At 47.8% G+C, this 20688-nt stretch overlaps 1 protein-coding gene across 3 annotated transcripts in view; it reads right to left on the reverse strand.

Annotated features, from left to right (window-relative positions):
• Nucleotides 1-1236: 1236 nt before the first annotated feature.
• SHTN1 (shootin 1) overlaps nt 1237-20688 on the reverse strand; it is a 60975-nt gene continuing 41523 nt past the window's right edge. For 2 of the 3 annotated variants that reach the window (XM_076070566.1, XM_076070565.1), the window contains 6 exons: nt 19459-19555; nt 17271-17350; nt 16659-16759; nt 15230-15307; nt 10697-10832; nt 1237-9240 (listed from right to left, as the gene is read on the reverse strand). In XM_076070566.1, the coding sequence (XP_075926681.1) occupies nt 9149-9240; nt 10697-10832; nt 15230-15307; nt 16659-16759; nt 17271-17350; nt 19459-19555 (584 nt within the window). In that variant the 3' untranslated portion in view covers nt 1237-9148. The remainder of the gene's footprint in view (nt 9241-10696; nt 10833-15229; nt 15308-16658; nt 16760-17270; nt 17351-19458; nt 19556-20688) is intronic. The other variant, XM_032962609.2, reaches the window with a different exon arrangement.

A 20688-nucleotide genomic window follows, 5' to 3' on the forward strand; every position in this document is an offset into this window, starting at 1 on the left:
CTGATGAGACCGCGTTACATTTCACAGAACGGAGAGCTGCCTTTTACCTGTCCACAGCTTCTACTGGCATATTATTCGCGTGGATCTTTGAAACGTGGGGTTGTAACGCATGCGTCCAATGGGCCTTGTAAATCGACGTGCTAAGTTTCATTAAGATCAGGTGTGCCGTGCTGGGGGCTTCCCCGGGTTGCAGGGGTGAGAGGCATTCACTCACCGGATGATTACGATGCGCTTCCTTTAAACTTAAAGGCTTCCTCAATAATCCACAGAGCTCGGAAGAAAGTTCAAAGCCGAGTGTCTTATGATTCATCTTGTGCTGTATTCCAGTACTTTCCCAAGGACAAAGCTAGCACATTATGTGCCAGTCACATTGGTGAGATATGTCCCACACTAAGCTGGAGTGTTAAGGAAAAATCTCCACTCTGGCGCCATCAACGACGTTGGCTATAACGGAACAACTCCGTGGTCGTCGATGTAATACTCGCCATAGGCAAGAATGTGACTTCGTAACGCTACTCGAACGTGACACCTTCAATCAATTAAGCAAACGTTGCAGATAATAAATGTCTCCATATATCCGTTCTTCCGCACGAACAATAAACACATAAAAGTAAAGCGGCAAATGTCATTGACATTCTCCGCACGACGCTAACGGGTATTTTTTGGCGTTGTCGACTGACCCGCTTTTTCAAAGCGCGTCCTCTCAAAGTCCACGGTGGTTCAATGGCGAGGACGTCCACCAGAGGGGTGGAGCAATGGGATCGCGGCTCGTGCGGAGGTGCTGGTCGGATCGTTGCATCGCTGGGCCTTGAGGGGTGGCGGCGGCGGCGGCGGCTCGGTTGAGGCCGTCATCCAGCAGTGGATTGATCATGGCCGTGATGCACGTATGTTGGACTTCTTTTGCACCGCTACGTAGCCAACTGCGCTCATTGGAGGCGCGGGGTGGCGATGATGAAAGGATGACTTCCGAGTCACTCTCTCCATTCGAGAGTTGGGGAATACTCTGCACGTTACGAGTTGAAATTATCATTATCACGGTATTATGCAGAATTTATAGTGGCTGCAGGGGGTCACCCTTCAATGAACCAACTGATTATTTGTTGTTTATAACAGTGATGTGTGTGTAGAATCTATAAAGGCTGCAGACATTTCACGATTAAACTATAACCGCGTGAGTTCAATTAGACCAACTGGTATTATGCAACCCCAAAATAAATAACAAAAACACCATTAAACTATTGTCCTTCATGACAAGCAATTCATGTTTATTTAATCCTTCCTTCAAACATTCAGAAACACCAATAGCTTAAATCTTGTACATAATCCATTCACTTTGATATAATTTACCATTTAAAAAAACCGATTCGGTCACGAGAATGAAAAAAAAGATTCTCTCATACAATTACAAACCGAGTTCAGTTTATGCATACTGTTTAAAAAAAAAACTAGCAGATTGTTAACTGCAGTACCTACAATATCACAACAATTGCTAACGACCTATTTGAAAACACAAAGACTAAAAAAATAGCAAAACAACGAAGTTTAAGGTACATGGCGTGTGTAGTTTTTGTTGTTGTTGAAAGGGCATAGTACATACATTGTCTGCACATGACAGTAGTTTGGGCTCAAACACAACACCAACAGCCTAAAGCTTTACCACGACCTCACAGCACCACGTGCAGCACACTCAATGCATTTGTCCATCACCTGAAAACGCACAAACATCACTAAGCACAGAACAATTCAGAAAATAATAATCCGTAGCTTAGAACTTAATTAATCTAATCAAGATATGATGATGTTCTAAATCATGTCAACCTGTCAAAGACAGACTGACCTGAGGAACGAATCATTAAGTCTGTCATTAAACCGTTAAAAATGTTAAGCGTTTAGAACTTAATCACCGTCGATTTGAAAAGCAATATTTAGGCATTCGAATTAAATTATATTACCAAATATATCACTGACCGTTGTAAGGACCAGACATACAGCATCAACAGAACACAATGCTGAAGAAAACCAGCTGCTAGGCACCTCGAATATCAGCATTGTTATTTAAAGTCTATTTTGCTTTCAAGTGCCGATATGACCACTGTTTAAACTTCCTCAACTGAATCAACAGTGCAAACGTAGCTAGGCATTTGGTTTTAAGGCTCGTTCATCAAGGTATGGGCCTGAAAGCAAACACGTTTACTCCTCACATATTCCAATTCCACGACTTCACGTTACATGTAAGAGACAAACGTAAGTGAGAGATAGGACGAGGTGTTTGATTCGAGTCGTGACTATTACTGTTACGCATTGATAAGACGTATGTTATGGGATATTAACAATGAATGAATGTGCGTCCATATTATGCTCTATCACGTCGAGCAGTGGTTCTTAACGGGGGGGGGGGGGGGTACGTAGGCCCGTGGGGGGTACCTAGCAATGTCCCAGGGGGTAATTGAGGTGGTTTATAAATGTGTGAAATGATATCATGCATGAGAGTCATTGGTGAATAATCATGTCGTATGAATCTGCCAATATAAAACAACTACGATAACATTAAAATCCATTTGGTAACTCGGAACGATACAGATCCATGTTAGGTTAGGCAAGGGGGGAGGGGGGGTTATGTTGTATACGGCCCTCGGTTGAAACGAGGGGTAAAGTAGCAAAAAAAACGAGGATTGAGAACCACTGACAAACCTGTTAACCCCTTGTCAGCGCCTACCTGTTTACAGACCAATTCAGACCTTATTGGTCACCCGGTGCCCTTATGAATCTCAACGTTCACCCTACAAAGTCCCATGACAAGGGAGAAACACAAACAAATAGACACATTGTTGTTGTCCGTATTGAAACGGCTGTGCACGCCGTATGGAACTGAAAACTACATTCCCCTGTACAAGAACACGGGGCCACCCGTATGGGTTTGACACGGTATGCACTGACAGAGGAAAATGTCTCGGGGAGTAGCGCTCTCCCACCCCACCCTGTGGGGGAGCTGCCTCCGCCCCGCACGCGGTGACTCGTTGCACTGCGCTGGGCGATGGCCAATGCCAGTGGGCACAATTTCACCCAGCCCACAGTTGTGGGGGACAGCACAACTCCCTGTGCGAGTTGGTGGTGCAGGTGGTGGTTGTGGTGGTGGTGGGGGGGAAGTTCTCTGACACGGAGCGAGAAGATCTTCGCTCGACTCGTTGGCGGGCCATCATTTGACAGCGCGGACTGAGGGCAACCAGTTCACTTCAAAACGGGATCTTGCCAGGATAATCTTGTATTCTTGGTTCTTTCCGTAAAGTCGCGTAGGAAGGGAAACGATAAAATAATAAAAAAATATAAAACAATAAAATTCCCACGACGTTTCGACTGCAACACACGTGACTTTACCGAAAGAACCAAGAATATGAATCCCTGCAGTCACGAAAGCTTTAAATCAAAAAAAGGATAATCTTGCTCCGTGAGAACGACGAGTTGGGGAGGAGTGTGGCACAACTCAGCCCTGGCGAAGAAAAGCTCTCGAGGCAGTTCACTGCAGAGAGCGAGCAAGCAAAATAAAAAAAAATATTCCAGCTCATCCAACACCCGGAGCAACAACAGCATCGAGCTGAACAGTCCACTCCAGCCTGTAAGTGCAGTTAACCTGCAGTTCAAGTTTTAAACAAAAATCTCAATATACAGAAATCCCTCACCAAACGCGTTTTTTTTAAATCTGCGGTACTTACGTACCCCCACGGTTTTCCTTCAGCATACCAATTTTGTAACCCCGTGGGTATGGAGGTTTTTTTTTGTATCCGCGGATTAGCACGGCGATCGGCGCATGCAATTTCAAATCGCCCGCATCCGACCGTTTGCGTGTGTGGACGTTGTTGTATTGCTACGCATTTTATTCGGCGTTTTCTTGACCTTCCATTATTGTTTATTGTGCACGCATTTTGACCTCAATCACGTCCCCGAAGTGCGCAACCAATTCCCCCCCCTCCCCGTTCTGTAGCGACCGATGTGGAGCGCAGTCGCGAAGCCAAGCGACAGAAGGTAGATCGGGGGGTGGTGGTGGTGGTGGGTGAGAGTGAGCTCGACACAATGGCAACAGAAGGGAGGGGTATGAGGCCTGGAGCTGGCTGGGGGGTTATCGAGCACAAAAAGGAGGGTGCACGGGGAGGGAGAGGGACGCACGGGCAAGAGGACGAGGAGACGATGGGGGGGGGGGGGGACTCAGCCGAGAGGGAGAGAGGGAGACGCGGCGGCGAGCGTTCTTCAAGTCCGTGCTGTGTTCGTATCTGCTCCCTGAAGAGATGCACCCCAGGAAGGTACTGTAACAGGACCGTGCCGTTGGACATAGCTGCGCTTGAAGCGGACGTTGTTTCGGTGGTCGCACGTGGGACCAGTTGCTGGTGAAGGGGGGACTTCGTGGTGCTCTGGAGGGGAGGTTACTGCGGGAGGACAAAAACCAGCCCTGGGCTCAACACATTGGTATCCGTCTGGGGTCGCTGCACTTCTAATAAGGCTGAAGTCGCTTCCTCTTTTGAGACGGCCACGATTCCCAGGCGAGCTCTCGAGCCTCATCCACCCAGGGTGGGTCAGCCTGGAAGCTCAGGAGGCAAGGCGGAGCTTCCAAAGGGGGAGGGGCCGAATCCTCCCTCCTTCCTTTTTCCACCTCCGTTGTTGGAGAGTGCCCCCCCCCCTCCACCGGGGAACTTAAGCCCCTGCGCAAAATGATCATCGCGGTCTTGAAGCTGGTCGCCCCGCATCTTGTAGTTGTACTGGCAAAGGGCAAGAGAAGAAGGGCAACGGCAGGAATCCTTCCTCCTTTTCGTCTTTTGAGCCATCAGCCTCCGCCATGCTGCCCCTTGGCCAACGCGTGGTGGAGACAATTCACAATGAGCGGGCCAAGCAGGCTAACGGGTTCAAGGTCCCCAAGTTGGCGAGTCGGTGCAATGCAATCCCCGCGATCAGACGGAGCATCTTCTAGCAGTGTACCAAACGTATTCGCTGATCGCACGGTGCATTATCCCCGATAAGCGCTCCCCCCCTCTAAGAGCCAGTCCCTTGTCCACCATCCGTTCCGTGCCTTCTTTCGCGCCAGTAGGGAGGGGTATCCCTCGAGTACAACATTTGCCGAGCGGCAGTTTGGAGCTCCTCCGCACACGTTTTCCCAAGCACTATGAGGCTCCGACACGCTTTAAAAAAAGGGACTTTCTGGGAAAGCGGTACTTTCGGCAGCTGTCCCACACGAGGGGTTGCTTCCCGTTTCCCCCCCCCGCCCCCCCCCCCCCCGATATCTTACTTTTTGTGTTTCCCTCTGCCTTGGTCAGGCTCTGTCATTGTGACTACGGGCTTGGCGCGTGGCGGTAACCGCCAGATGAATAAAAAGGGGGCTTTAGGAGTCCGCGTGAAGTTGCCTTCGGAGGCGGTCACCGCTCCCCCCTCCCTCGCCTCAAAAACAAGGGTGGGGTGGGGTGGGATGAGGTTCAGCCTCTTTATTTTACCCAGTGCCGGGAGAGTTGTGCTCCTCATCACGGGCTTACGAGTGGCTGGGGCTCAAGTAAAAAGGGATTCCCCCCCACCCATCCTCACCCCCTCCCCCCCAGGGCCAGGGCACCACCAGCTGTCAAACACAAACGTGTAGACTTAAACTTCATGACGACGATGGACTTCGAACGTGGAAGGTGGCCGCCTCTGAAAACCGAGCTCAACAAAAGTACTCAGTCTCTGTACGAGGAGTTTATGGAGCAAGGATTGAGTCTAAAATTAGCCATTGAGGCAATTGCAATTGGGGTCATACCCATGCTTGAACCCGTGCACCGTGCACAAACCCAAGCTGCTTAAACTCAAACCCAAGCTGCTTAAACTCCAACCCACGCTCTAACCCTTGGAAGTCTGTGCCATCGCATGCTACGGTTAAACACTTGAGATTAACCCGAGGAGCGACGCTTTCCCCTATAGGCTGCCCCAGCACCGCTTCACGAAGTGCTGGTGCATCTTTGGGATATTGTTCTCACGCTGGATTTTTTGCCAGGGGAATGCCGTGTACAGGTGTTTATATACCCAACATCAATACAATTCTGAGTCGACCCTCGCCACCATTTGAACCTGTGACCTCACGGTTATACAATGCTACACCTCGGGTGTCAACAAATGCTCTATATCCTGGCCAAGGTTTATTAGGCAAAGCTGACAAACATTAAACACTATTATACATGAAAAAAGTCATTGTATATAGGCACATGCAATTTGCAATACGTTTAATGCATAGGCTAAAGGACAACCGGCCATGCACAAATATATCATCACCGATATATCGTAACGGCTTGCATAAATGTTGTGTATCCGCAGAAATTGTTCCTTTAGCATTTTAAACTTTTTTGTTTGTGTTTGGAAACCACTTCATGATGAAGAATGATTGTTCATATTTTACGTAGCTATATGCCCTCATAAATATCACCTTCTTTTTTGCTAATCTCTTTAAATACAGCTCAACAATTAATGAAATGTGCTTCATAAGTTTAAAGGGTCGCTTACAGACGAGCCTGGTTTCATTCATTATACCCAACACCGCATACAGCACAAACTGGCAGCCTCAATGTTGCAACAGGTACGGTCTTATCCTATTGGTTAGCTGTCAAGCATCGACTCGCACGATTGGCTGCCCCGCTCGCGCTCACTGGAATGGTGGGTTGTGAGCGGGAGGGCGAGGATTGGCCAAACAAGTTCAAAACGCTAAAAGCTCGGGAAATTTTAAGGAATAATTCGTTGTCAAGTTAAAGATCCACTGAGGTAATGAGGTTGGATTGGCGTAAGGGGCCATCCCTTTAGTACGTACGCAGAAAATGTCAAAACTTGACCCCTCCCCCCCTCCCTGTACGCACACGTACTTTTTACACCCCCCCCCCCCCCAACCAGCGAATCCGATAGAACGGCCAATATTTAATCCACGCAGAAACGATCAAGGATTAATAATATTGATGTGTTCTTGGTTCTTTCGGTAAAGTCACGTAGAACCAAGAATATGGATCCCTGCCGTCACGAAAGCTTTAAATCAAAATTTAAAATGAACGTGTTTAAGCAAACAGATAGTCCACCGCCGGACTGTCTAACTCATTTGAAGGCCAATGTAGACAAATTATTGTCAGTAGACCCCCCCCATACGCAAGCGTACGCATTTGGGTTAACCCACCTCCCCCCTCCATGCGTTCGTACTAAATGGTTTGGCCCCTAACGACATGAAGCAGTAGAGATGTTTCCAGAAGGGGGAGTTCACCTGCATATATAGTCCCAAGTCTCACTTGAGACTATACTCCATACGCAGTGTGAATGGCAATATACTGTTCCTAATTAACTACACGGTTCAAAGGTTTCGAGTATGGGTTCGTGGGTTCAAGCATTGGTTGGGGCATGAGTTGGAGCGTGGGTTTGTCCACAGGTTCGAGCTTGAGCGTCGGTTGGAGCTGGTGTGTCGATATGGGTTTCGAGCACGGGTTTGGATGTGCAAAGCAGTTCTAGGATGGGTTCCAGCATAGGTTCGAGCATGGATTCCAAGCGTTGTGATTATTTGCAATGGATACGACGATTTGCATGCAGAAATTTATGGAGGCGCCGCTTTAAACTTGCCGTTAATTTCCCGCCATTGTCTGCCAATGGCGAGATTTCCCACGTGTTTGCACGACACGTTCATAATTAGTCATCTTACATTATTGTGCCACTGCGTCTGAGTTGCAGAATTTAATCGAGGCTCTTCTCTCCGTGAGGCGCAAGTGTTACTCCTGAACCATAGCCCCATTGATGAGATATGTGTTACGTTACTCTTTGGTTCTATTGGGTAAAGTCACGTAGGTGAAAATAAAATAACAAAAAATCATGACGTTTTTGTTATTTTATTTTCACCTACGTGACTTTACCCAATAGAACCAAAGAGTATGGATCCTAGCAGTCACGAAAGCTTTAAATCTAGAATGTGTTACGTTGTTGTTGTTGTAACCAGCACCATCACCATTCATAAAGGTAAGCATTTGTGTGCTTTGCTCAAGGGGTAGTGTCAGAATACAGAAAGGGGAAATTAATGTTTAACACGTTTTTGCAACCAATATTATCCGTACGTTTTTTTAAAATAAATGTGTCGTTAAACCCGCTGCCACCCGACATAGCCAATTAGTAAGGTTTGTCACGAAAACAATGCCAATTTGTTACTAGTTCAGCACTAATTGGCTGTGTCGGGTGGTGGCAGGTTTAACGGCACATTTATATGTACGCGATCTAACCAAAAAAAAACCTCTATTAGGGATAGCTAAAATACCAACATTCTAAGTTTAGATTTTGAAATAAGGTCTGAAAACATATGATACTTCCTTGAATTATTCAGATTATTTCCCATATTCAGATTGTTTGTAAAATATACTCGCAATTTTTTTTAAAGTTAATTATTCACACTGACCAGTCACGCTATTCAACATTCAGAACTCACAACTACACCAATCCCCGGCACTCAATGTTGCCACGACTCGCGTCTCACGACTGGAATTCACCACTGACATATTCGCCACTTTACTTACGCCAATACTAAAACACCATCGAGCACAAATTACCGTCAGCACTATAGCACTCGCCACTTACACACACACACCACACATGATCACGTGTATCTCAGATGTGCAGCCAGTGCAAGTCATCCATACACATGCCACCACCACCACACTCCTGCCCTCCTATTCACTTGATTTCCCCTTCCACTTTGCTATCCCTCTCTGGCGGATTGCAGGGACGTCCAGAATTACTGGCGGCCGTTCAGCAATGTCCAATTCCAAATATTCCATTCTCATCTCCAGTTATCGGCCAAGGGAAGGAATTGTAGGGTATGCAATGACGAGTGATTTAATACATTAAAATGCATTGCTTGTCTTTTAAAACGTGGCTTCAACTGTGCCTTAATATTCTATTTCAAATAGCATTTAACTTGAAGACAGGCTGGAGCCTTCTTTTGATCGTGGACCTGGAGTTTCTGCCCGAGGTACTTCTCAAAAGTACAGCTTCAACTCATGGTTGTTGTATGGAACTGGAAGGTTGTGAGCAATGAATTGATGTTTAACGCGTGCGATGTGACACACACGCACGCACTTTGGCTCCTTTGTACCCTCTTTGAAGATGATGTGGACGCCGAGTGAGCTCTTTAGCCGACTTGATTTTTCTTTTCTTGCTCAGATGGCTTCTTAACCACGGATGGCAGAGACTGGGAATATTTCATGTTCCCATTTCCGCCCTCTGCAAACGCACAATATTGCCGGTTTTAAGCACGGAGGGAGCAGGGCCAGGTAAATGTGACGTGGAGAAAATAATAAAATTGCGCTTTTTAGCATGAGAGCAATTGCCGGCATAAACAAACACAATTTTACAGGAGAAAAAAACAAAAACAGAATAAAAACACGCGAACGGGATTTTGAAAAGCGGTGCTCACGTCCACCGCGTAACACTGTGGGAGACGGAGAGACTACATTCGAGGATTTTTATGATGCGGACAATAGGATCGATTTGCCGTTGCTTCTGGGCGAGGTGGTCTTATCCACAAAACTGTTGCAGGTTACTGGAATCAAGATGTAACCTGTGGGGACACCCCTTCTGAGTGCTGCCTAGCCACGGACAAAACAGTGGAAAATAGTCAGAGTTTGCTGCTCAAGTGTGGTTGGTATGCCAAGTCGTCGACATCACCATCATCATCATCCAATTGTCTACCCACTGCCGGATGACGGTCTGCCCCACACCGTCAACATCCCTACTAACACTCCCACGATAACAAAACGACACCCCTTCTCACGACTGCGCATGAACGGATCGAACGAGATCCTCGGAATCATCGAACGGTGCGGAGGAGGGGAGGCGGCGCAGGCTGTGTTGACAAATCTTTCAATTATCGCCGCTCCATCGAGATCTCTCAACGGATGATTTGGATCGCCGAAGTAAGCAGTGGTGGAAAATAAAAATAATTAAATACACTGGCCCTCAAGTTCCTGTTTACACTACAGACATGAATCGTGAGACCAAAATGATTTTCCACGTTTAACCGTAGCACAAAAATTATTTTGGCTACGGCTCCATAAAATGATCAGTTATTTCATCTTTATATTTTTTTCAAAACTTACTGCCACGTCGGTCGTGGGGGTTGTTTGACCATATTTCATCCACGCTGGTTCAAGTTTCAAGTTTAATTTATTAGGTGTAGCCCTGTGAGCCATGTGGCTCTTGAGTCGGGTGCAACAGCAACAAACAACATTTGAACACAGAACATCTTAAAGCGACGACGCGCAACAGAAACATCCTGGTCAGCGTGCGTTGGCGAAGTGGACATCTGTGAAAAAGAGCTTTGAAGCTCATCCGATTCCTCCAGTGTAAATACATATGCCGAAACTTAAGTGGGTGGTGCGCGCCCACAACCACCGCAGGTATGACTCGCCACTTACCTCGGCCGTGGCCGAGAATCCACCTTGGGTGGCACGCAGTGGCGCCAAGCTCAGCGCAACTGCTGCACCCCAATTAAGTCTCGCCATCATGGCCATCAGCCATTCACGGCTGGGTAAAGGCCTCCCCAGAACGCCGCCACCACCACCACCCTCACGGGGAATTAACGTTTACCCCCCCCCAGAGCATTTGCCAATTGCTTAATATCCCCTTGTGCAAGTTGCCGTCAGATCTTTTGTGCGGCGAGGGTTTGCGTGCGGCGCACCGTTGCCGTCGACGAGCAGGTCGTCCGTGGTCTCCTTCCTGCGCCGCAGGATCCGCTCCAGCTCCGTCTCGCCCGCTTCGCTCAGCGCCGTGGTGGACTGCGTCTTGTCCACGTTCGACGGCTTCTTCATCACGTTCTGCGGATCGCAAAACTCCCGCGTCTGTTTAGCGCGTAGTGGTGGTGGTGGTGGTGGCGGGCTTTCGCGACCAAAGATTATTATCCATAAGGTGTTTTTTTTTTTTTGGGGGGGGGAGGTTAGATGGCGTGAATGTAAATGTGCTGTTAAACCCGCCACCACCCGACATGGCCAATTAGTGAGGTTTGTCACGTAAACAAAACGTGCCAATTCGTTACTAGCTCAGCACACCGGTTGTGTGTTGGAGAGTAAATAAGTGGCACGTTTCGTTTGCGTGACAAACCTTACTAAGTGGCTGTGTCGGGTGGTGGCGGGTTTAACGACACATTTATATTTAAGCGATCTAACCCAAAAAACACCTCTGTTACGGACTCCCATTATGGATATTGTCTTGAAGTACGGGCACTTGACTATTAATGATAAGTAAACATGTACTGACTTGCACTGCACTGATGTATTATATGGCTTCGAAAAAAGCCACTTGATATGAAAACATGGCATTTGCAGAACCCATACCACTTAGCACGGTGAGCCACTGCATTGACAAAGGGCTGTCATTTTCTGTTATTATTCTTATTTTATTTACTCAAAAGCCATACAAAGCTGCCCAATGCGCAGCCCCGGGTGAGCTCCATGTAGTTGCTGAGCTCGAAATGCTGCCACGAGCGAAGGGTTTGTGGAGGGGGTGAAGCGGCCCACACTGACCAGCATCGGTTTTACCCTTTCTGGCAATAAAACACATACCTGTCAACCCCTTATCAGTCTTGATTTGAAGCTTTCGTGACTGCAGGAATCCATACTCGTTGGTTCTTTCAGTAAAGTCACGTAGGTAGAAATAAAATAAAACAAATCACGACGTTTCGATCGCAACACAAGCGATCTTCATCAGGTGGGACAACCTTACCAGTGCCCTACCTTATTAGAGACAAATTCACACACCTGTCAACCCCTAGTCAGTGTCCTACCTTATTACAGACCAATTCACTTACCTGTCAACCCCTTACCAGTGCCCTACCTTATTAGAGACAAATTCACTTACCTGTCAACCCCTTATCAGTGCCCTACCTTATTACAGAACAATTCACTTACCTGTCAACCCCTTATCAGTGCCCTACCTTATTACAGACCAATTCACTTACCTGTTAACCCCTAGTCAGTGTCCTACCTTGTTACAGACCAACTCACTCACCTGTCAACCCTAGTCAGTGTCCTACCTTGTTACAGACCAACTCACTCACCTGTTAACCCCTAGTCAGTGTCCTACCTTATTAGAAACAAATTCACACACCTGTCAACCCCTTATCAGTGTCCTACCTTATTACAGAACAATTCACTTACCTGTCAACCCCTTATCAGTGTCCTACCTTATTAGAAACTAATTCAAACCTTATTGGTCACCCCTTGCCCTTATAAATCTCAAAGTGCATCCTAGACCAATTCCTCGACCACATAAATTCCATACACCCAGCCATCAGATTTACCATGGAAGTCGAAAAAGATGGCAAGCTACCTTTTTTGGATGTCCTAATGAAAAAGAGACCTGATGGTTCAATGAGCCACTCTGTCTACAGGAAAGCTACCCATACGGATGCTTACCTGAAACCGGATTCCCACCACCATCCATCCCAGAAGAATTCCCTCATCGAGACTCTGCACCATAGAGCCCAATGCATATCCGACCAGGAACACATAGCCAGTGAACTCAAGCACGTACACCAAGCTCTTAAGGCTAATGGTTACTCCGACTACACAATCCGCAAAGCTATTACTCCAACCATGAAGAAGGACCCTCTTGAGGAGCCATTCAAAACCATCACTTTACCCTACATTGCGGGGATCACAAAAAAGATCTCCAAAATCTTGAATAAACACAAGATCCAGGTCCGATTCAACACATTACATAAAATCTGTGATCTGGTTTCGTCTGTAAAAGATGTGATTCTGGACATACAGTACCCTGGCGTCTACAAAACTAAGTTGCCTCTGTGGTAGTAGTTACATTGGAGATCACTGTTATAATTCAGTAGGCTCACATGACATTGACTTCTCCAAGACAGAGGTTATCTGCAAGCCATCTGGCTACCATGAGAGATTCGTTCATTAGACTAACTACATATACAAACACAGAGACAATTTCAACCGAGAAGATGGATTCTGGCTTAGCAATCATTGTAAGGATTTGGTAAACCATTTCGGGTCTCAATTGATTGTTCACGCTTACGGTGGCTTTCAGACCGCATCCATTATTTTCGTCTCTCCCCTCCTCTTTTCCGAACATAGATGGACTCGTCCATCTGAATAACTGCCAAATTGCTCTCCGTGGTGCTAACGTTTAAAAAAAAGCCACTTTTTTCAAATTTTCTTGCTGTGGTTTTCACACCTGATGATGATTGCTTGTGTTGCAGTCGAAACGTCATGAGAATTTAATTGTTTTATATTTTTATTATTTTATTGTTTCCCTTCTACGTTACTTTACCGAAAGAACCAATAATATAGTGCATACGTTATCAGAGTTATATTTTGTTTGCATTCCGACCGCAGGTATTGTGGTCAATGCAAACATGACTCCTTGTACAAAAAGGTGTCAGTTTTGTTGCCAGATAAAAGGGTAAAAAAACAATTATCATGCTCTGATAACATATGCGTTGTCTTTCAAACTGATTGGCCAGAGACACCCTTTCTTTTATGGTCACCTTTTGGCGAACAGTACAAAGACAATGCACGAATCAGAGCGCTTATAGCTCAGGTCGAGCAGCTCTATTGTTTTCGATACTGGCAGAAAGGCACCATACAGTGAGGGAAAAAAGTATTTGATCCCCTGCTGATTTTGTACGTTTGCCCACTGACAAAGAAAAGATCAGTCTATAATTTTAATGGCAGGTTTATTTTAACAGTGAGACAGAATAACAAAATCCAGAAAAACACATGTCAAAAAAGTTATAGATTGATTTGCAATTTAATGAGGGAAAAAAGTATTTGACCCCCTCTCAATGAAAAAGATATCTGGCTCCCAGGTGTCTTTTATACAGGTAACGAGCTGAGATTAGGAGCACACTCTTAAAGGGAGTGCTCCTAATCTCAGCTTGTTACCTGTATAAAAGACACCTGTCCACAGAAGCAATCAATCAATCAGATTCCAAACTCTCCACCATGGCCAAGACCAAAAAGCTCTCCAAGGATGTCAGGGACAAGATTGTAGACCTACACAAGGCTGGAATGGGCTACAAGACCATTGCCAAGCAGCTTGGTGAGAAGGTGACAACAGTTGGTGCGATTATTCGCAAATGGAAGAAACACAAAAGAACTGTCAATCTCCCTCGGCCTGGGGCTCCATGCAAGATCTCACCTCGTGGAGTTTCAATGATCATGAGAACTGTGAGGAATAAGCCCAGAACTACACGGGAGGATCTTGTCAATGATCTCAAGGCAGCTGGGACCATAGTCACCAAGAAAACAATTGGTAACGCACTACGCCGTGAAGGACTGAAATCCTGCAGCGCCCGCAAGGTCCCCCTGCTCAAAAAAGCACATATACATGCCCGTCTGAAATTTGCCAATGAACATCTGAATGATTCAGAGGACAACTGGGTGAAAGTGTTGTGGTCAGATGAGACCAAATGGAGCTCTTTGGCATCAACTCAACTCACTGTGTTTGGAGGATGAATACTGCCTATGACCCCAAGAACACCATCTCCACCGTAAAACATGGAGGTGGAAACATGCTTTGGGGGTGTTTTTCTGCTGAGGGGACAGAACAACTTCACCGCATCAAAGGGACGATGGACGGGGCCATGTACCGTCAAATCTTGGGTGAGAACCTCCTTCCCTCAGCCAGGGCATTGAAAATGGGTCGTGGATGGGTATTCCAGCATGACAATGACCCAAAACACACGGCCAAGGCAACAAAGGAGTGGCTCATGAAGAAGCACATTAAGGTCCTGGAGTGGCCAAGCCAGTCTCCAGACCTTAATCCCATAGAAAATCTGTGGAGGGAGCTGAAGGTTCGAGTTGCCAAACGTCAACCTCGAAACCTTAATGACTTGGAGAAGATCTGCAAAGAGGAGTGGGACAAAATCCCTCCTGAGATGTGTGCAAACCTGGTGGCCACCTACAAGAAACGTCTGACCTCTGTGATTACCAACAAGGGTTTTGCCACCAAGTACTAAGTCATGTTTTGCAGAGGGGTCAAATACTTATTTCCCTCATTAAAATGCAAATCAATTCATAACATTTTTGACATGCGTTTTTCTGGATTTTTGTTGTTGTTATTCTGTCTCTCACTGTTCAAATAAACCTACCATTACAATTATAGACTGATCATTTTCTTTGTCAGTGGGCAAACGTACAAAATCAGCAGAGGATCAAATACTTTTTTCCCCTCACTGTAAGTTACTCACCAGGATCCCTTTGAGTTCCACAATGGCGCTGTTAGGTTTGTCGCAGCTCTCCTCCTTAGGCTGCACCTTGACTCGAGCCTGCGACGAGCAAAACACGCGGCACGGCGGGGCTCACGACCATTCCACGCTGGGAAGGAATTCAGTTTTTTTTTAAATTTTCAAAAGTGTAAATAAAAAAAGGTAAAAGTGCAGGCCTGCATTTTGCTTGCTCACGCCACTGCTTGCAGAAGGGCCTCCACGAGAGACGCCTGAGAGAACATCCGGAGGGTATTTGGCCTACTCTTCCCCGCCGGTCGGATGTCTTGAAAGAATCGGGATTACCCACGCTTTACCCCACCACACGTGAGCTGCCAATTAACTCTCATTTGGTGTACCCATTGATATTGCTGTGAACAATGAGCAGACAGCTGATAACCTTAGAGACTCCATTTGGAGGGCTTATTTTTCCCGTCAATGTCCATCGTCTTATTCTTGTGCCACGTGGTGGCATAAGATTAAACCTTTCCCGTTCCGATGACGTACATTGGAAGAAAAACTAAAATAAAATGACTTCATCGGTACCGTTCAGCGCCAGCCATCGTAGAGTGCGGTCGTGTCGCTACAGTTCTCTGCGGTGAGCACAATGTCAGTAAAAAGAACGGCGCTGCGCCTCTAGAAATAAAATGAACGCCGAGCCACTCGCGCGTTCCGAGATTCAGCGGTGAACAGGACCCCCCCCCACCCTGCAACTTGCAGTTGTCTCGATAAACGGGAGAAGGTGAAGCGTGAATGCGTTAGCCCCTCAAGAGGTCAATCAGGAGCTGAATTCGGAACGGTGGACGGCCAGTGTTAAGAGCTCACTAGACGCACGGATGTTATCTGTATGTTATCTGTATGTTATCTGATTTTTAGGGTTTTTCATGGTTACCTCATCTTCCCCTTTTCTTTGCCTCTGCTCCACCCTCCCCTCTACCCTCGGGTCTTCGCTAGCCATGTTGGTTATATCCCCCCCATAGCTCCCACCCCCCCCCGTTTTTCCCTCCCCATTGAAATCTTCCTTCCCCCCCCCCCGCCCCCCACGTGAGGTTTCCCACTTGGTTGGAGGCAGTGGGCCCCATCACTCCCCTTCTTCTCGTCTTTTTCCACACCCCCCTACCCCCTTTCGTGTGGTAGCCGTTGTGCCGAGGGACAGCAAGTCGCGGATTTTCGTGTTTGTAAAAAAGAAACGAATAAATGCGTATGAAAAATAAAATGATGTAACATAAGTACATAAAACATACAAATAAATAACCCAAAACAATAATGCGAGCATCTCTGGACACCTGTTGTGGCTTTCTGTGCGTGTGGGTGAGAGAGGCACCAGGGTGCACTAAGTGGATTTCCGTGCGTGTGGGTGAGAGGCACCAGGGTGCACTAAGTGGATTTCCGTGCGTGTGGGTGAGAGGGGTACCAGGGTCCCACCGACAGGCTTGAGAGGCACGCCCCTCCGGATCCGCTCCATCATCTCGTCCACCGCCTTCTTGCGCACCTCCTCCAGGGAGTCCGGCTCGCCTGCACGGACGCAGGCCAAGCGTGAGTCGCAGCTCCGGAGTATCTCTCGGACAATAGTTTGGTATGTACGTACGTACGTATCATGTTGAACTTCTTTCGCACCATACGTGGACAACTGTGCCAATTATATTCGCGTCTCTGTCACAGTGCTCCCCAAAATGACATTTCACAATTCAACGCTCATCCCGGTATGCTAGCAACGCAAAAGGGGCAGTTACTGGACGACTGGCTGAAGATCACCGAGGGATTTTCCTTTGCTGCCGTGCGCACACCCACCCACAGCAATTCACCGGGGGACACATTTCCTGCCTCATGAGGCGACGATCATTGCACAGCCTCACGGCCTCGGCTGCGTCAGCAAACGGCACAAATGGCGATCGCCTGCCAGATGCGCCGTGCATCACCCACACGGAGCACACCGGCAAACCGTAGCCGGAGAGCGCGACACCTCTCCAGCCGAGGGAAACTCGCGCAGCTCATCTCACCGGGCAAGCGCGCGAGCCGGCCGTACCGTTTGCGGCCGAACCCTCGGGCGCGTTCCCCTTCGAAGGCAGGCCGGCGTCCTTCTTCTTCAGCAGCGCGATGAGCGTCCTGCGACAACGATTCGTGCCAGCGACGGGACGCGGAGGAGGGAAAGTTTTTTTGAAACGGAGAACGGCAAAGGGGAGCGCGCACGCACGCCTACCCCACGCGGCACCGACACCGACCGCTTCCATCGGAAAGCTGGCGACACGTAAAGCGCAGCAAATAGCATCGCGACAGCGCGGCCAAGCTCGTTACGTTTAAACTCGTAGGCTTTGGCGACCGATATCATCCATAATACAGGTCGTTTTGGGTACGATCGCGGAAGCGCGAATGTGTCGCTCAACCCCGTTTCACGGGTTTAACGACACATTATATTCACGCGAACTAACCCAAAAAAAAAACCTGTATTATGGAAACAAATTCCGGTTTCACGATGCAAATGCTGGCTCAATCCTTGCACCCAAACCTCGGGTGGGGATGAGCAATGCCCCGTAGCCATTTTGACGGGAGCCGCACACTTTTTGACTTGAGCTGCTTAAATCGTACGTTACGGAATAAACATTTAAAAATGCAGACCATTCCACTGCCACATTGCGGTCGTAAACGTGGCAAGGGCCTCCTGAAAGAAGGAGCAATGGAACTGAGCGAGACTTTCCCAGGTAAACAAGTGGAGTAAGTTGTTGTTGTTGTCTCAAAGTGTTCTCTCATTTTTATCCCCTCCAAAGCACCTCACTCATTGAGTAGTTTGAGGCGATTACACCCAGGATGGTCACGTGACTATAAATATCCGCACATCAGTGACGTGCGGTGAGGTCAATGGCTGGGGAGGCACTGGCTCATGTCAGAGCCAGATTCACACACTGAGGGGAGGCGTGGCCTCACGGAGGGGGGCGTGGCCTCACTGAGGGGGGCGTGTTAGACACGTCCTCCTCAGTGAGGCAGATGTGATAGCTGCCTCCCCTGGTGCTTTTTCATTGCAGTTTCATGACGAGACCAGCGAGCCTAAATATCTTTATACACACACGTGAAATAAGTTACCTGGAGTATGGAAGGCGAGGACATGAAATGAAGGGGTCTACAAACATTACATTGGTGACATACTGAGATAGTAACAGGCACACGCTTATTGCCCGCGCTCCATCCAGTTACTGAGGGGTTGCACAATCAGAGGGGAGGCTGAGCTCGTCGCTGCCTCACTTCTCGTCACTTCCTGTATAATGCAGCGAAGCTCCACAAATTTGGCGATTTTGACTATATAAATCATTGGAATCGTACAGAAATGGCATTTAGAACACAGATCAGTGGAAAAATCTTAATATTTATGTTATTTTATTATTCTTTTTTTTTACTTTTCGTAACAGCTATTTTCATTGCAGTATAACAGCTGAGGCTCTGCCTCCCCTGACCGCACGTCCCTGCCGCACATGCGTATGCGGTTTAGGGTGGACCATGAGCTTTTGAGCCTCCCCAATGGTCACTGTCTACCCTAAACCGCATCCGCACAAACCATGGCAGCAGATGCAGATACCTGATGCACAAATGTAAAAATCTCCAGCAGTGTTGGCTCATACAGAGCAGACCGCATAACGACGCAATTCCCGATCCGAAAACACGAAGTGGACATCACAGCGGTATACACTCCCGCTGCTCCTGACACAGTTGTTACCCGACCACCTAAATGTGAAATTGTAGTTGTTGCTCTGCATCTACATTAGCAGCCATAAGACAGAAGAATAATTAAGCTGTATTAAACAACCTGGAGAACAACAACCACTACCTTTCAGTAACCATAACCGTATCTCTCCCTACATGCTTACTCAGAGGTGGTGTTTGTAGTTGTAGTTCCCCGAGTTGTTTAACAAAGCCTCATTGATTTATCGTCACGAGACCATGCCGAGTGTAATCACCTTGAACTACTTAACTGGTGAGGTATGTGCGTATGTGGGTACATTGATCTTCTTTCGCACCGTACGTAGCCAACTGTGCTAATCGGAGGTGCGGCGGGAACGAATATGAACGGACATCACCGAAAGTAAATGGAGAGACAGGGGTGGGGGGGGGGGGGGGGGCGGGGCGGTATTCCGTTGTTTAACGCATCTTGGGGTAAGAACAGTTCATCCACCAGCAAACGGGCGGACTTGGTGACGCGGGGGACCCCGCCGCGCTCTCCTCACCGTAGGGGGTTTGCGGGGGGCAGAGCGGGCATGGGTGGGAGCGGCGGCGGGGCCGGGGGCTCGGTGGCTTTCTTCAGGCGCTTTTGAAGCTCTTCCACTGCGGGGACCGACGGCGGAAGGGGGCGACGCGCGCAGGTTAAACGTACGCGGCCACGACAGCCTTCGCCGTTGGCTTCTCTGGGGGTCAGATTGCACGGGTAAAAAAAAATGCGTCATCGTCGTCAGACACCCTCCTCCACACGGCACGGCCAATTAACAAAGTCGTTGACACGCGAATAAACGTGGCCAATGTATTCACTCTCCAGCAGCGCCACCAGTAATGCTGGGGGAGCGATCCACACACACGTTGAACAATTGCGGAATGACGTTTCGCTGGTAGTTACAACCAGCAACATCAGGCAGGTGCCAGTAATCAGACAACTGGCGACCGCCTGATAATATTTGTTGGTCGCGAAAGCCTACGTATGAAATATGAGTTTTTCACTTGCAACGATGAGCTTAATAATGTCGGTATAATTTCCATATAATAAAATGTACTTTGCCCAGGAGAACCTCACTGAGTCTGAAGATTATTTTCTCAGGAGGGTCCTGCCAAATTTCACAGTAGAGGGCACAACAGCAATGCGCGAAACGCCTTCCCAACTGAGTAATTCGCGAGTCATTTAAAGCAGTTTTGACAAAGCCATGGCACCAACACACGTGGCCTACTTAAACAAAAAAACAATAAAGGTCAAGGGGTCTTTAGGGTTAATACGACCCCGCAGTATTAACCAGGGCGGCCATGGGGCTCGAACCGTGTGCCTCTGCAAGAAGCGGCAAACGTTCTGCCAATCGCGCGGTCATGTCGCTGCCCAAACTTAAGATTTCAAAGTAACGGGTGTTTCTTTAGCCTTAAAGATTAACGTATATCACTTAAGTCCCCTTAAATTGACTTTGCGCCTGACAATTCGGTGACCGTTCACGACCAGGAATGTATTCTATTATTTATTATCTTGCCGCTCTAAGAGGGATTGTGGTGGTGGTCCTCGTTGTGAAGTTGCCCCAACGCCTGCAGTCCCCAGCCCACCACTGCCGTGTCCACACTCCCCACCCTCCCTCCATCCACAACCACTACCCAAACCATCCCAAACCTTGTGTTCTATAGGGCGGGGCTTCGACAGAAAGAGGCGGGGCTTCGACAGAAAGAGGCGGGGCCTAAGTAGAAAGGCGCGAGGCCCTCAACAGAAAGAG

This window comes from Petromyzon marinus, chromosome 29, assembly GCF_048934315.1.
Source record: "Petromyzon marinus isolate PM22_M1 ecotype Great Lakes invasive population chromosome 29, UKy_Petmar_22M1.pri1.0, whole genome shotgun sequence".
Lineage (NCBI taxonomy): Eukaryota > Metazoa > Chordata > Hyperoartia > Petromyzontiformes > Petromyzontidae > Petromyzon > Petromyzon marinus.